The sequence below is a fragment of the Trichechus manatus genome, unplaced genomic scaffold (assembly GCF_000243295.1).
Source record: "Trichechus manatus latirostris isolate Lorelei unplaced genomic scaffold, TriManLat1.0 scaffold00082, whole genome shotgun sequence".
NCBI lineage: Eukaryota > Metazoa > Chordata > Mammalia > Sirenia > Trichechidae > Trichechus > Trichechus manatus.
In genome coordinates this window covers 8,914,540-8,932,356 of record NW_004444018.1, presented here as the reverse complement: position 1 = coordinate 8,932,356, position 17,817 = coordinate 8,914,540, and the positions used below count along the sequence as shown (strand labels likewise).

General features: G+C 43.8%; 1 protein-coding gene across 1 annotated transcript in view; it reads left to right on the top strand.

The window, feature by feature from the left end:
* Window positions 1-1,837: 1,837 nt before the first annotated feature.
* The window catches only part of FBP2 (fructose-bisphosphatase 2), a 70,637-nt gene continuing 54,657 nt past the window's right edge, over window positions 1,838-17,817 (top strand). The window contains exons 1-4 of the mRNA XM_004381322.1: window positions 1,838-2,064; window positions 11,557-11,719; window positions 13,046-13,138; window positions 17,183-17,323. Coding sequence (XP_004381379.1) covers window positions 1,895-2,064; window positions 11,557-11,719; window positions 13,046-13,138; window positions 17,183-17,323 — 567 coding nt within the window. The 5' untranslated portion in view covers window positions 1,838-1,894. The remainder of the gene's footprint in view (window positions 2,065-11,556; window positions 11,720-13,045; window positions 13,139-17,182; window positions 17,324-17,817) is intronic.

Below are 17,817 nucleotides of genomic sequence, written 5' to 3'. Positions count from 1 at the left end.
TTTTTTTTTTTACTGGATAGAGGAGTCCCTGTGTGGCACAAATGGTTAAGCACCGAGCTACTAACCAAAAGGTTGGTGGTTCAAACACATCAAAATTCACCTCAGAGGAAAAGCCTGGCAATCTGCTTATGAAAGGTCACAACCTAGAAAATCCTATGGAGCACAGTTCTAACTCTGCACACGGGGTTGCCATGAGTCAGAAATTTGACTTAATGGCAACTGGTTTTGTTTTTTATGTGAATGGAGCTACCCTTTCTCCCCTTTTTGAGGCTTTAGTGTGGACTAGATGTTTGGAACTGTGGTGGTCATTTTGTGCCCATGAGATGACAGATATGAAGGCAAAACCTGGCAGACTAAGGAGTGCAGAGTGGTCCCAAATGGAACATTTGGATAGTTGAATGAGTGCAACCTCCCACTGAGTTTCATGGCCTATGAGAAAAATAAGACCCTATATATTTAAATCACTCTGAGTTTTCTATTACTTGCAGCTAAACACATTCTTAACTGAAATAACTGTCAATGGAAAAAAAACAATTGCAGAGCAATTTGCATATTCTACTATTTTGTAAAATGGAATTACATGTGTATACGTAAGTGTTACATATACATCAGAGAATTTGGAAGGACAATAGCAACTAAGATGTGCTGAGTAGATACTATGTGCTAGTCACGTGATCTTATCACTTTTAATCCTCACAACCAGTCTGTAAGGTACGTATTTTATTGTTTCCCTATTTACAAGCAAAGTAGCCTTGGTGAAGTGGTTAAGCAGCTCAGCTGCTAACCAAAAGGTCAGCAGTTTGAACCCACCAGCTGCTCTATGGGAGAAAGATGTGGCATAAAGATTGCAGCCTTGAAAACCCTATGGGGCAGTTCTACTCTGTCCTATAGGGTCACTATAAGTAGGAATTTACTTGACAATAATGGGATTTACGAGAGGAAGCTGAGGCTTCGAGGGGTTTAGTAACTTTTCCAAGTCATACAACTTGGAATTTGGGGATGATTAAAATGGACTCAGAGCCAGGTCTACCTGCCACCAGAGAAAATGTCTGGAACACCATCTGCAGACCCCCGCCAGTGCCTATCAGCAATACAGAGCCCCCACCGGCTCTAACAGAAGTTATTTCTAGGGAGTGGCGTGTGGGATAGGCTGGTGGTGAGGACTTTTACTTTTTCATTAGATACTCCTGTAATTTTTAATAAATAAGCAAGTATCATTTTTATTACTAAAGGGAAAATCCCGAGAAACTGGTAACACAACAGTGGTGCTTGGTGCTCTGCTAAGAATGGGATTTTTTTTCTTCCACATTTGCCCATCTACTGTGAAAGCGATACATACTGCCTGGAAAAACAGTAAGGCGTCCTTTAAAACTTACTCAAAAGAGCCCTGGCCAAGAGAGCCCAGGATGGCCATTAGTTCACCGTGTGACCTATGCCCTAGATAAGATATCTGCTGATTCTGCCACCTATAACCAAGGGGGTAGGTTCTGCAGTGGAACCATGTGAATAATCCTTTTGAGTCCTTGAAGACTCAAAAATCAAATTAAAGACGTTCTTGATTTTCCTTGAGTAACTGACTTTCTCTTCTCCTACCTATTACAAGATGCTTGCTTCATAGGCTCTTTCGAGAGAAAGTAGGTTCCCGTCTCTGGGCAGAACAGTTCTATTTACAGCTTGCTCAGGGAGCCTTGGCAGCCTCCACAGTCAGCAATGCCAGAGATTTCTTTGAGGGCTTGTCCAGTCATTCCAACCATGTGGATTGGGGCACTCTTTCTTAAAGGTCCTTGCTTGGCTAGCACGGGTTTCTCCTCAGCTTAATACCGCAGAGCCACAGCCCTCAGAGATAAACAAGGCTTCCTGCAGGGATCACGGATTTGGGAAACTCCCCGCCACAATGGCAGACAGAAGCCCCTTTGAGACGGACATGCTCACCTTAACCCGCTATGTGATGGAAAAGGGGCGTCAGGCCAAAGGTACGGGGGAGCTCACCCAGCTGCTCAACTCCATGCTGACAGCCATCAAGGCCATCTCCTCGGCCGTGCGGAAGGCGGGCCTGGCCAACCTGTGAGTCCTGGGAGTGGGAGGCCGGTGGCAACCTCGGGATCTGGCCCTGTAGGTGGAGTGTGGTACATGCTCCAGGTGCTTGGACAAAAACAGGGCAAAGTCATATTTTCTAAGTTTTGTTACATATGTGGAGTTACCACAATAAAAAAAAATCTAGATGGTGAACAGGCAGATGATCAATGTACTAATCTGTCAAATGTTCTGTAGGTTTAAATTTTTTCAGAATACAAAGTTGGGGGAGAAAGCATATTTGCCCAACAGGTAAAATTGTGCCTCTGAGGGAAGTTGCATTTGAAATTTCTATCATGTCAGCTTTGATCAATGGGAATTTGACTTGTTTTAGGGAAGGAACAAACCACTTCAACACATGCTATAGAGACAAAAGAGACATAATTTTTCCAGTTATCATTGATCATTATGATTACAAGCTCAGTGGCTTGCTGCATTAAATAATATATTGAATTATCATGACCTGTAATTTGCACGGGGAGATTTTGTACAGATAAACAGCAAGCGGAGGTGAGACTTCTCTTTATGTTCTTTGCAGATATGAGCACAACCTTTGCCAATATATTAACCACCAGTTGCCATTGAGTCAATTCTGACTCATGGCAACCTCAAGTCTGTCAGAGTAGAATTTTGTTCCATAGTGTTTTCAGTGGCTGATTTTTTGGAAGTAGATCTGCAGGTCTTTTATCCCAGGTGCCTCTGGGTGGACTTGAACCTCCAACCTCTGGGTTAGCAGCAGAGCACTTTAACTATTTGCATCACCCAGGGACTCCACCAATATGTTGGGGACTAGAAATCATTCACAAAATAGATAACTTCGCAGAGCCAAGTCCTGAATCTCCCTTTTCACTCTTGAAAGGAGTCTTTTGCTGGCTACATTTTTCATTTCTTCTCTGTGAGTCTGTCTTTAGCTTCTTCTCCACTTGGTGTCCAGGAAGCTGGGAGGTACTTAGGAGGAGGAAGAGAGAATTTACAGCAGAACGTTCTTCCCTTTTGTTCTCTTCTACTCTTTGCCCACGCACAGAACAAGGCAGTGTGCATGCTACTGCTGCAGAATGTCACTTTAAATCTGTGACAAAAAGGAACAGTCTTAATAAAAAGATCCGCAGTTGCTGGGGATTCAGGGGGAGGGGGAGGGATGAACAGGTAGAGCACGAGGCATTTTTAGGGCAGTGAAACTATTCTGTGTGACACTGTTGTGGAAGGCACATGACATGATGCATCTGTCAACAGTACTATACAGCATGGAGCCTGGTGGCGCAGTGGTTAAGAGCTCGGCTGCTCACCAAAAGGTCGGCAGTTTGAATCCCCCAGCCACTCCTTGGAAAACCTATGGGGCAGTTCTACTCTGTCCTATAGGGTCACTATGAGTCAGAATCGACTCAGTGCCAACGGGTTTGGTTTGGTTGGTTTACTATGCAGCACAGAGAGTGAGTGATCTCTAATGTAAACTCTGGACTGTAGTTAATCATAATGTATTAATATTGATTTATCAATTGTCACAAATATACTACACCAGTGTAAGATGCTAGTACTAGGGGAAACTGTGTGAGGGGGAGGTATATGAAGATCCTGTACTTTCTACACAATTTTTCTGTAAACCTACAACCACTCTAAAAAATAGTCTATTTTAAAAAATTACTCAGAAAGGAAGAAAGAAGGAAAGGAAGGACAAGAAAGAGTCTGTACTCAACTTTTCATGTTCTTTGTAGTAATCCAGTGGAGGTCATCTCAGAAGTTGAAAGGATCCATTTTTTTAACCCCAAAATGAAGAAATAACAAAATCCAATATATAATTAAAAAAAGAAAAAAACGATTGCCGTCGAATCAATTCTGACTCATAGTGACCCTATAAGACAAAGTAAAACTGCCCCATAGGGCTTCCAAGGAGCACCTGGTGAATTGGAACTGCCGACCTTTTGGTTAACAGCCAAGCTCTTAACCACTATGCCGACAGGGCTCGGAGATATAATTATCACAAGATAATTATAGAATTTATTCATCTAGTTTCCGTGACCCAGTAATGGATCCAGAGTTAAAGATGCATGTGACTGGGTTTTCTCCTCAGTGTATGGCTACAGCTGTATGTACTGCCTTACGGGACAATAATGTCCAAACTGCACATTTAAGGACCTTCGTGGATGTCAGTTCCAGCCACCTGTCCTCCCCTGCTCCTGCCAGGCCTGCTAGGATGTGACACTAATGAGTGACTTTGCCCTCCCTGATACAGCCCTGCCATGCTTCCAGCAATCTCGTGTGGCCCTGCTGCCATCTCATAGCACTGCTCACTCACCTTCTGCTCTGTGCAGGACGCTCAGCCACGCAGTGCTGCTGTGGTAGGGGTGTTACTAATCTGCTGCAAAAATCTCACTTTGCGCAGTTAATTCCAAAGTGGACTTGGGAATTAAATAATTAAGGTGCTTACCTAACTTCGCTTTTACTCACCTGTGATCATGGGCAATGAACTACTCTCACTAGGACCTGAGTTTCCCCATTTGTAAAACGGGAAAGATATTATTAGACCCTAACAAGAACAACTCATAGGTTGTTGTAAGAATTAGGAAGTCGGTGTGGTGACGATTTCAACAATCCAGCGCCATAACAAATGCTCACCAAATGCTAGTTATTACCACGATTCCAGGAGTCCGTGGGTAGTGGAAATGGTTAATGAGCAACAGTAAAAAGGTTGGAGGTTAGAGTCCACACAGAGGCACCTCGGAAGAAAGGTCTGGCGATCTATTTCCGAAAAATCAGCCATTGAGAACCCTATGGAGCGCAGTTCTACTGAGTCGACGCCATGAGTTGGAGTCAATGCCATGGCCACTGTTTCTCTGTTTTTTTGTACCATGATTCCAACCAAACTCAAACCTGGGCAAATTTGCCAGCTGGCTGGCCAATGTCTCAGACTGGCCAGTAGGTGGCAGGCTTGGCCTGTGGAAACAAGATGTCAGGCTTCCACATTTTTCTGGGCATCTGGCAGGGGACACATATTCTGCCAATTCACATGGCAGCCTTCCCCAGTTCCCTCTGTAACAGACACCTGCGGTGGCAGAAGGAGAAGCCCCATTGTCTGGAAAGTCCTTCTTACTAACAAGATACTCCGATTATTTTAAAACGCCCCTGGAATTGCTTCTCAGAGAGCTAAAAGATTGCCCCCTGTCCTGGGTCATGCATACTTATGCTCCTAAGAATGGGATATCCGCATATTCCTGTCACTTTCCCTGTTTAGGGGACCACAAACCCCTCATTCTTTTCCTTACTGTTTTTGGAAGACATATTTAGGCACAGCCTTCATAAACACAGTTTTAAAGATATCAGAAACTCACCTCTGCTTCTTATTTTCCTCTCCTTGCTGTGAGAAGACAGAAATGCTACAGTTCTTGCCCCTGGAAGCCTTTTTATGGCTTTCTAATGCCCCATGGTCAAACATTCCATTTTGGAATTTTCAGTACAGACGTTACCAAAACCACCAAAAACCAAGTCCACTGCCGTTGAGTCGATTCCAACTCATAGTGACCCTACTGGACAGAGTAGAACTGCCCCACAGGGTTTCCAAGGAGTGGCTGGTGGATTTCAACTACCCACCTTTTGGTTAGCAGCTGGAGCTCTTAACCACTGTGCCACCAGGGCTCCAGTAACTACTTTCATGCCGGTCAAAATGCTAAAAGATACTGTCCTACAGATTATAAAGCACTTTTTCACCCATGACCTAACATGAAGCAGTTGTCAGGCAGCTGCGCCTTATTGTGAAGGAGTTTCTGTTCTTTCTGGAGGGAGGAATGTTGGGAGAGGGCAGACGTAGCAGGATGCACAGCTGAGGAGGGGTGGTGGGATGGAGGTGGGGGTGACGTTTGCACAGCACGGGAAGGAGAGCCTGCTTCTCAGCTCGGCCCAGGACTGGCCTTCCACACTTCAGTGCTTCATTCTCCAACAGCAGCTGCTTCAAGATTCCATTTTGAAAAAGAAGATTGGGTTTGTGGTCCCTTTAAGCTCTATGCAAAATGATCCAGTGTTGTCGTTGTTTGTTTGTTTATTATTTTAAACTAAAAGGTACGAAGATCTACTCAGCCAGGCTAAGGCCAGGTTTACCGGTTACCCATGCGTCAATGACACATCCCCATGTGTGTCAGAATAGAACTGTGCTCCTTAGGGTTTTCAATGGCTGATCTTTCAGAAGTAGATTGCCAGACCGTTCTTCTGAGGTGCCTTTGGGTGGACTCGAACCTCCAACCTCTCGGTTAGCAGCCGAACGCATTAACCATTTGCACCACCCAGTGATTCCAAGTTGAGGCTACCAGTATGATTTTCCAAGGCAGCTGGCTCATCACATCACATCCCACATCAAATGATTGGAGGAGGGGCAGGGCCTGGGGCTGGAAAGGTGCTGTCAGTCAGGGAAGAGGCTGGGAAATGAGCCTGTGATAGGTGAGTACCCAGTTTATGGTATGTCAAAAGAATCTGAGGCAATAATAAAGTTAATCTATTAAACCAAAACCAAACCATTGCTCTCAAGTCGATTCCGACTCATAGAGACCCTATAGGACAGCGGAGAACTGTGCCACAGGGTTTCCAAGGCTGTACTCTTTATGGAAGCAGATTGCCATGTCTTTCTCCCGCTGATGTTTTGGTTTAGCAGCGGAGCCCTTAACCACTTCTCCATCAGGGCTCCTTAACTAATCTGTTAAACCAAACAAACCAAACCCATTGCCGTCGAGTTGATTCTGACTCATAGCGACCCTATAGGACAGAGTAGAACTGTCCCATAGGGCTTCCGAGGAGTGGCTGGTGGATTCGAACTGTTGACCTTTTGGTTAGCAGCCAAGCTCTTAACCACTGGGTCACCAAGGTTCCTATTAGATGAAGTTTATTCAGGCAGAAGATTCTCAAATGGGGTAGCACCAAACCATAAGCAGAAAGGTACTCTACCAAGTATCAGCAGTAATTATCTTATATTGACAAAACTCGGAAACAAAAGAAGCTTATTTCTGATTGGCTTATGCAATTTACTATTGAAACACTGTCAGGATTTCATTGGTCAACGAGGGTGGAAGTGACATCAGAATCTCGTTGGTCTACGAGGGTAACCTGATTTACAGGAACGCTAGGCTTAAGTTTCGGTAAAGACAAGTCTTAGGGGCATTGTCAACCACAGAACTCCATTTTTATTTCATTTAATGGGTAGATCAGTGGTTCTCAACCCTGGCTACTTGTTAAAATCCCCTGAAGTTTCCTTCAACAAATAAATGGCATTAAAAAAGAAAAAAGAACAGGAGGGGAAGGGAAATGACTTTCCAGCTATCCTTCCTCATAATTCAGTAAACATACAGTGAACATCTATACCCCTGGCACTGTAGAAACAAAGACAAATAAGCCACAATTCTCACCAAAAGCAAGCATACAATCCAGCAAGAAAGACATTCCCATGGTCGAATGGTGAGCCACTGTGGCAGAAACTACAAGGGTGTGCCCGGTGTGTGTGTGTGTGGAGAGGCAACGCCAGGATTAGGGAAGCTTCCTGGAGGGGGTGAGGAAGCAGGAGCTAACGGTGGGCAGAGAGCATTCATGAGTGACTGTGAAAAGGAGAGGACCTGTTTGCGGTCAGGGGTGGTTCAGTGGCAGAATTCTCCCCTTCCATGCAGGACACCAGGGTTCAGTTCCCAGCCAATCCACCTGCCCAGCCGCCATCCATCTGCATTGGAGGCTTGTGCGTTGCACTAATGTTGAACAGGTTTCAGTGGAGCTTCCAGACTAAGACAGACTAGGAGGAAGGGCCTAGCAATCTACCTGCAAAAATCAGCCAGTGAAAACCCTACAGATCACAATGGTCAGATCTGCAACCGAGCATGAGGCTGGAGCAGTACTAGGCAGAGTTTCATTCATTGTGCATGGGGTTGCCATGAGTCAGGGCTGACTGCACGACAGCTGACAATAGCTTGTAGGGTGCAGGGAACCACAGGACATTTGCAACTGCTGGGTTGCAAGATGGTGAGGCAGGGAGTGGCTAAGACATGCAGCAAGAGGGAGAGGATGGAGATGAAGGTAGAGAATCCTGTTTGCAAAAGTCAGCATCTTGGAGTGGTGTGGGGGCAGTCATTCATCCTAAGTGTTTTTGTCGATGCAGACTACCTTTAAAGTTCCAGTAGAGGTAACAATTTGATGACTAAACAGCAAAAGAATTGAGCTCACTGTCTAGATACTAGGAATATAGAGGTGAACAAAACAGAAAAAAACAAACTCTGCCTTTGTGGAGCTTACAGACAATAAAAAATGACGTTACTCAGAACTGAAGCCCACTTTTCAGACATAGATTAGACAGGACTATAAAACAAACAATAACACAAGTGAGGAATGAGCGTCTTAGTTCAATCAAATGGGCAACTGCTGCCCCAAAGCAGGACAAGAAGACAGGGAGGGACAGCAACTGGACGAATGGACACAGGGAGCCCAGAATGGAAAGGGGGATCATGCTGTCACATTGTGGAGATTGTAGCCAGTGTCCCAAAAGAATATGTGTATAAATTTTTGAATGAGAAACTAACTTGAGCTGTAAACTTTCACCTAAAGCACAATTTAAAAAAAAAGAAGTTAGATGGTGATGGTGATAAGGGCTAAGGAGAAAAAAATAAACCAGGAAAGATGTTGGGGGAGAGGATGCTATTTTGGATATACGGCCAGGGAAGTCATCACTGGGAAACTTTTTTTTTTTTTTATGGTAAATATATATGTAACAAAACATTTGCCCATTTCATTCAGTGACACTAATTATGAGAACATGATCTTTGGGTCAAGCTTGAGTGCAGGGATGGCCCCATGGCTTTTGGAGGGGAGAGAGTCCAAGGAAGGGGGGCTTCGATGTGTTCCAGAAACAATTAGGAGGCCGAGACTGGCAAAGTGAGGGCAAAAGGGGTAGGAGCCAAGGTCATCATGGAGACAGGTCCCATGGATGAGTCTGTAGCCCACTGTGAGAACTTGGGCTTTAACTGTGGGAGAGACGGGGTGACGGGTGACGTGACCTGACTTGTTTTATGAGAATCTCTCTGCTGTTGTGTTGAGAATATCCTGAAGGGGGCGATGGTGGAAGCAGGAGGCCTCTGCATATTAATTTTCTAAAATACAAAGGTTCTAGGTATAATTTTTATAGTGGTGATCTTTCTTATGTTGCTTGGGCAGTAGTGAGGAACCAGATCAAATTAGGTAAGCTCTGTCCACAGATTTCTTTCTGAATTCAGTAATGCCAAGCTACTGCAAGGCAGGTTTTAATTTAATCCAACAGGACACCATTTGAGGATAATCAACAAATATGTTTGATACCAGGGCAGGGAAGCCATGATCCTTCACTTTTTGAAGACATTAATTGTGGCAATGTGTCTGATTTTAGAAACTTTCCTATCTTCTTTATCTACCAGTGCAGAGTGTAGGTTTGTATATTAGTTAGATTGAATGATGGTTAATCTTACTGGGGAGGCTCTGGGTGGGGCAAATGGCAGGGGTGTCACTAGGGCTGGTGTCACCCAGGGCGGTAACTCACGGTGTCACTAGGGCTGGTGTCACCCAGGGCGGTAACTCACGGTGTCACTAGGGCTGGTGTCACCCAGGGCGGTAACTCATGGTGTCACTAGGGCTGGTGTCACCCAGGGTGGTAACTCACGGTGTCACTAGGGCTGGTGTCACCCAGGGCGGTAACTCATGGTGTCACCCCCCCATGCTAATTACCACAATATTGTAGCTAAAACACCAGAAAAACTGACAAAATCATTGCCTGTAAAAATTCTGGCAGCAACGAAAACAGCAGTGTGTGTTTGTAGTGCGTGCAGATGAAATCATGTGATTCGAAGCATCGATGAAATTGGATAATAATGACAGCTCTTACCGGAGCGCATTAGAAAATTCAAAAAGCAAATTAGCATAGAATTTTAGCCTTGTAGGTATATTAATACATATAAACTGGGCTTATGAAAAAGATTGTTGTTATAACTAACTACAGGGATATTTTTATTAAAAATAATATATTTCTGCTGAAACACTGCATACAAATTTTACAGACAGTAATTCTGGTGTCACCTCCTCGGACAGTGTCACCTGGTGTGATCTGCATCTCCTCCACCTCCCTAGTGACACCACTGGCACATGGTTAATACACTGAACTGCTAACTGAAAGGTTGGAGGTTAAAGCCCACCCAGAGACACCTCAGAAGAAAGGCCTGGCAATCTAATTCTGAAACATCAGCCATAGAAAACTGTTGGGATTCCAGATCGCAATTAATGAGCATATTGAAACACAGTGAAAAATGTAACTAATGCCAATGAACAACTTGTGTAGAAATTGTCAGACGGGAACCTAACTTGCTGTGTAAACTTTCAACAGAAACACAACAAAATATTATTAAAAAAAGAAAAAAGAAAACTGTAGGGGAAATAAAATTAAAAACAAAATCTGCTCCCAACCCAGAAAAATCTCTCCACCAAGACATAAGAGAAAAGCTTTATTTTCGAATAAGCACTAAGAATGTGATGCATCAAAGGCAATCCGCTAAAGAGATTGCAAAAGCAGAGAGAAATCTGACCCATTTTATAGCTGAGGGGGGTCCCTGGGCGCTGCAAATAGTTAAGTGCTCAACTTAAACTGAAAGTTTGACGGTTGGAACCCACCTAGAGGCGCCTCCGAAGAAAGGCCTGGAAATCTGCTTTTGAAATGTCACAGCCTTGAAAACCCTATGAAGCGCAGTTCTACTCTGCACACCTGAGGTGCCATGAGTCAGAATCAAATCAATGGCAACTTTTGTTTTTTTTAATAGCTGAGTGGATACAACCTATTACATTCATATTCAAAGACAAAATTGCTAATTTTCTACTATCTTTATTGCCAGAGGTAGATTTGTAATTTGGGCTGGGGACCACCTGAGGTTATGCTAATCTTCTTCCAGGAAACCAGAGGAAACGAGGATTACCTGAAGTGACACTTTAAAGAGACGTGCCAGGTCCTTGTTAACACTTTAGATTTACTTTTCAAAGAGACAGATAAAGAATGTAAAACGACAAGTTATCTAAAGGGAATTCTGAAGGAACGGGAGGAGGGGCGCCTCTTTCCTTATTTTCAACGGAAAATTAAAACCTTTTTCTTTCAGTTTGTCTTTGTCCTTACAAAACCCTATGGAGCACAATTCTACTCTAACATACGTGGAGTCGCCATCAGTCGGATTGCCTCGAAGGCAACTGGTGCTGGCGAGCTTACTGGGAGAATGAAAAAATAGGTCAATATTCCTACGGGGTGAAAGAAGCGGGATGGAGAATCACCACCGAGAGACATAATATACTTCTTTGTATTTATATTTGGAGACCCAAACACAGGAAAGGAAAGGAGGGATACGGAGAACAGTCATCCGTCTTCCAAATCCTTGTGTTAGTTCCTGGGCACTGTGTCTGGGGTTCTTTGTTGGAGATAGGTCTCCCTGTGTGATTTCACTCAGCCTCTGGTCTTCTCAGGTATGGGATTGCGGGAAGCGTGAACGTGACGGGAGATGAGGTGAAGAAACTGGACGTGCTATCCAATTCTCTGGTGATCAATATGCTCCAGTCTTCCTACAGCACCTGTGTCCTGGTCACAGAAGAGAATAAAGAGGCCATTATCACAGCCCAGGAAAACAGGGTGGGTGCCGCCCAGGAGGGCTGATGTTCCGTTCCTTACCAGTAGAGGGTGGTACTGAATTGGGAAGAATCTGGTTGCCTTGCTTTTCTTTAGTTTCTGGGGTTTTCCTCTATTTGTTAACGCTTGTTTTCTGGAAACAAAGGATTGCATACCTTTTTAGTTGGAAATCTTATGCTGTCTCATGAAAAAAAGACTCCATAGCAGAGCAGCGATTCATTCAGGAAATAAAGCAGAGTGGTTTACCGCAACACCTCGGTGGGTGGGTTTTCATTTCGTATACCATACCATGTGCTGCCGTCATTTGGGGCTTGAAAATTGCAGAGTTCAGTAAAAAGTATTGCTGCTGGGAAGAGCTGTACTATACAGCCTCTTACCCTTCCTACCACCACTTCTCATCTCCCCACCCAACTCTTTTCCCCAAGGGGGCTATAGTTTCAGCAGAAATTACTTCTTGCCTGGCAATTAGACTCATCTAGAAAAGCAGTCGTAAAGACCACGTGCACTTGTCTGAATTTAATGGTAAAGTTGGCTAGTGTGGGACGTGGCTGGGGACGGTCTCTATTCTCTGCAGGTTCACAAACAGTTTATTAAAGAGTCTCATAGCAACTCTGTAGGGCAGAGTAGAACTGCCCCATAGGGTTTCCAGGGAACAACTGGTGGATTACAACTGCTGACTTTTTGGTTAGCAGCTGGAGCTCTTAACCACTGTGCCACCAGGGCTCCGGAAAGAAATCACCAGAGACTTTTTACAGACCTACTATATACAAGACACATTGAGAGCCCTCAGAGATGGGGACCTGAGTCTCCTGGCTAATTAAATGTTGGTAATAAAACATTGGGAGTCCCTGGGTGGTGCAAACAGTTAACATGGTTGCAGGCTATCCAAAACCCAGAGACACTTCAGAAGAAAGGCCTGGTGATTTACTTCCAAAAAATCAGCCACTGAAAACCCTATGGAGCACCGTTCTACTCTGACACACATGGGGTCACCATGAGTCAGAGTCAACTCAACAGCAACTGGTTAATAAACCATCAGGTAAAATGGGAGAACTCGTGACCCTCCTCACTCTATCTTCTGGTCTTCACACCAGACAGGCAGGTTGGATGCAGCCAACCCAGAACAGTATCTTTATTCTCCTGACATATTTATGCATACCAGCTATCTTAATAAGAGCTCAGAAGCCCTGAGATGTTGTTTTGGGATATTCTGAAGTGTTTTGGCAAAAATTCTCCAAAAATGGCATTCACATTTTTAAAAAAATCCCCCCAAGGATTGTGATGATGGGAAGATAACCTGATGGAGTGTTCTTCCCTCTGTTCATTTAGGGCAAATATGTGGTCTGCTTTGACCCACTGGATGGATCTTCCAACATTGACTGCCTGGCCTCCATCGGAACCATATTTGCTATCTACAGAAAGGTGAGTAGATGGTCTGACGGGCAAAGACTCCTTCCGGGGGTGGTTTCCTGGAAGGTTCCTGGGCTGGGAGCCGCAAGTCTGGAGTCCTAGCCTCTGTCCTGCTGATAACTAGACATGCCACTGTCGGCAAATTGTAAACCTCTCTCTGCCTCGAGTTCCTCGCTGGAAAAACTGAACTGGCAACTCTCCTTCTGCCTTCTCCACAGAATACTTGTGAGGTTATGGATTAATTTAAGTCTACAGATTAAATTGTGTACCCCAAAATATATGTTGGAATTCTAACCCCTATACCTGTGGTGATCCTGTTTGGAAACAGGGTTTCATCACTACGTTTATTAGATTATACCTGAGTAGGATGTATTCTAAATCTATCTCTGAGTTATAAAAAGAGTAGATTAGACACAGAGAGATGCATGCATATGGGGTAGACAGATGCCATGCGAGGGTCTCCAAGGAACCCCCAGGACTACCTACAAGTAAGGAATTGACATGGCCAATACCCTGATTTGGACTTTCTGCCTTCAGAACTGTGAGAAAATAAATTCCTGTTCTTTAAAATCACCTGCTGGTGGTATTTCTGTTACAGCAGCAGTAGCTAAGACATGCGATGAAGTGAGATAATAGACAGGACCTTGTTTTGGAAATCTGGATGGCTACACAAGGGCTGGGCACGAGCTTCATTTTGAAGGGCAACCTATCAAAGACTCGGAGTCCTTGGGTAGTGCAAACGGTTAATGTGCTCAGCTGCTAACCAAAAGGTGGGAGGTTTAAGTCTACCCAGAGGTAACTCGGAAGAAAGGTCTGGTGATCTACTTCCAAAAAATCAGCCATTGAAAACCTGTGGAGCACAGTTCTACTCTGACACATGTGGGGTCACCATGAACAGAGGGGACTTTGCTTTCCTAGTTTGTGTTTCTCTTTTTCTTGTGAAGAGAAGAAAGAGACTTTTGCTGAGTAAGCAGGAGAGAATGGCACAAGGACACTTTCTTTGGTATCTGAGAAAGTTAAAGACAAGATAGTGTTTCAAGGTGAAAATGGAGTTTAATTCTTCTGGAACCCAGATTTCTGGCGTCCTTGGAGTTGAGAGACCCATCTGGGCCATTGCCATGAGATCTTCCTTTGAACCTTGAGCCTTGAGAAAACGAGTCTCCGAAAATCACCTTTAAGTCAAACAATAGCCTAGTAAGCAGCTTACTGAGACCGTTTTGTCTTAGGCCTTGGGCTCTTTTGAAGAATTATCTATGTGCAGTCAATTTTGAAAAACAGGAACTCCAGGGTCAACTGGAAGCTGTGTTTTAGGTTAAATTGTTATGAAAACATTATTCTGGCCCCATTTCCATGGCAGTGTCCATAGGACGGAGGGTAAGGCTCTTTGGAAGTTCCTTCATCTTCGGAACACTTTGACTTTCTAGTCAGAAGTTGCCCAATTTGCAAATCATATATTAAATAAACTTCAAATCAATTTACATTATTGGCTTAATATGATTTTTTTTTTAATCAAATGTTAAACATGAGATAGGCTAGTAGAAGAGCTTTGTTTCTTTCTTTGAGGTACAGCTTAGGGGTAAAAAGAAAGTAATAGACAATGTAATGTTTATGAGAGTCTGAAAAAAGACACCTAGCTATATCTTCAAGATGGATTTAAATATTAGTTTTACCACTATGGCTAACATTCTTGACCACTGGTCAAGAGCCAGGCATAATCCTGCATGTACTGTATTCCTGGGTTAGTCTTCATCACAACCCCATTAAAAAAAAAATCAAACCCATTGCCATCAAGTTGATTCTGACTCATAGCGACCCTATAGGACACAGTAAAACTGCCCCCATAGGGTTTCCAAGGAGCAGCTGGTGGATTTGAACTGCCAACCTTTTGGTTAGCAGATAAGCTCTCAACCACTGTACCATCAGGGCTCCACAGCCCCATTAGGGAGATACAAATACTAGCATCATTTTTTTTTTCCTGATGAACAAATAAAAGGGCAGAGAAGGCGAGCAGCTTGCTTAACATCTCCCACTCAGTAAGTATCAAAACAGATTCACAACTGAGTGGTCTAACTCCACCATCATGACTCTTACTATCTTTTAAGACTAATTGGTTTAAAAAAACAAAACAAACAAACAAAAAAACCAGTTGCCACTGAGTTCACTCCTACTCCTTGTGACTTTGTGTGTCCAAGTAGAGCTGTGCTCAACAGGGTTTTCAATGGTTGATTTTTTGGAAGTAGATCGACAGGGCCTGCGATATGCAGATGACACAACCTTGCTTGCTGAAAGTGAAGAGGACTTGAAGCACTTACTGATGAAGATCAATGACTACAGCCCTCAGTATGGATTATACCTCAACACAAAATAAAAATCTTCACAACTGGACCAATAAGCAAGACCATGATAAACAGAGAAAAGATTGAAGTTGTCAAAGATTTAATTTTACTTGGATTCACAGTCAATGCCCATGGAAGCAGCAGTCAAAAAATCAAATGATGTCTATTGCACTGGGAAATTTTGCTGCAAAAGACCTCTTTAAAATCTTAAAAAGTAAAGATGTCTCTTTGAGGACCAAGGTATGTCTGACCCAAGCTATGGTCTTTTCAATAGCCTCATATGCGTATGAAAGCTGGACAGCAGAAAAAGGAAGACTGAAGAAGAATTGATGCTTTGAATTAGAACATTGAGTATACCATGGACTGCCAGAAGAACAAACAAATCTGTCTTGGAAGAAGTACAGCCAGAATGCTCCTTAGAAGTGAGGATGTTGAGACTTCACTTACTTTGTACTGGTTTCAGAAGGGACCAATCCCTGGAGAAGGATATCATGCTTGGTAAAGTAGAGAGTCCGTGAATAAGAGGAAGATCCTCAACAAGATGGGTTGATGCAGTGGCTGCAACAATGAGCTCAAACATATCTACCATTGTGAGGATGGCAGAGGACCAAGCAACGTTTCGTTCTGTTATACATAGGGTTGCTATGAATTGGAACTAACTGGACGGCACCTACCACCACCAACAACAACAACAGATCACTGGGCCTTTCTTCTGAGGCTGCTCCAGATGGACTCGAACCACCAACCTTTCAGTTAGCAGCCATTGTATCACCCAGGGACTCCACACACCTGTTGTTTTTATGTGCTGTCGAATCAGTTATGACTCAAACAATAGTGACAATACAAATTTTGGCAAGGATATGGAGAAACTACATCTTTCATACATTGTTAGTGGAAATGTAAAATAGCACAGCCACTCTAGAAAATAGTTTTCCAATTTGGAAAAAAAAAAAAACCTAAAACATACACCTATCAAGTGATCCAACAATCACACTCCTGGGCACACATACCAGGGTGCAAATCAACATGTCAACCTGGCCCTGTTTCCTCTGAAATCTCTAGGGAAAGATTGTTTGTGGTTGTCCCAGGCATTCTTTGGCTTATAGCTGCATCTTCACACAGCTGTCCTTCCTCTGTCTGTCTTTCTGTGTCTCTTCTCTTTTATAAGGACACTACTCAAATTGGGTTAGGGCCCAACCTACTTCAGTATGACCTCATCCTAACTGATAACATTGTCAAAGACCCTATTTTCAAATGAGGTTCACAGGTACAAGGGTTAGGACTTCACCACATCTTTTTGGAGGGCACAGTTTAATCCATAACAGATATCAACCTCAGACAGCTATTGAGGATGTAGAATGAGCTATTGCGCAAAATCAGAGCTCAATAATCTTAGTTATTTTTGTAATGATTAAGGAGCATGATTTACTATTATTAGGAGGGGATGTGATTTTAGCATCTTGAAGTGCTCTTCTTGGTGGGATGTAGATGGGTGTGTTCAGAAAATAAGGAAGACATCCAAGAATGGCCTTTGCCATGGCTCAGTTACAAACGTTGATTAACATGGCAACTAGTTTCCTCCGGAAGCATTTGCTGCAGCTGGAAATTCTGAGAACTGAGCTTCCTCCAATGGTTCGAGGATATCTGAACCCCAGGCCTCTGGCAAACAGTTCTCACCAGAGACAACAATTACACACATATTTCTCTGCTCTCTCCGCAGACCTCAGAGGACGAGCCTTCAGAAAAGGACGCCCTGCAGCCTGGCCGCAACATTGTGGCTGCTGGTTACGCACTCTATGGGAGCGCGACCCTGGTGGCTCTTTCCACTGGGCAAGGAGTGGACCTCTTCATGCTTGACCCAGTAGGTACTGAATGTGGTGGCATCAGCACTTGGGCGCCCAGGGCCTCTGTGTTATAATTCCAATCCCCTGGGGTAATTTCCTTGCTTTTGGGGCCAGAGAGCCAGAGAGACTTGTTTGGGGAGCCAACACCATCATCAAAAAACATTAAGGATGTCAGTCCAAGTGAGGGTGTTTAGGGAATTCTACAGTCAGTTGTATCAACCCAGACCCTGCCTCTAAAGTATTTATAGTCCAAACATGCATTCAACATTTTTGGCTTATGGGAATGCCACAGTTTAAGAATCCCAATGTCACTTATTTTCAGACAGAAAAATGGTTTGTTTAGAGCAGAGCCATCCAGGAGAACTTCCTGTGATGATAGATGTCTTAGTCAGGTTCTCTAGGGAAACAGAAGCAGTAATATATAAATACTTGTATATATTTCAAGGAATTGGCTCATGCAGTTGTGGGGGGCTGGCAGATCCAAAATCCACAGGACAGGTGACAGGCTGGA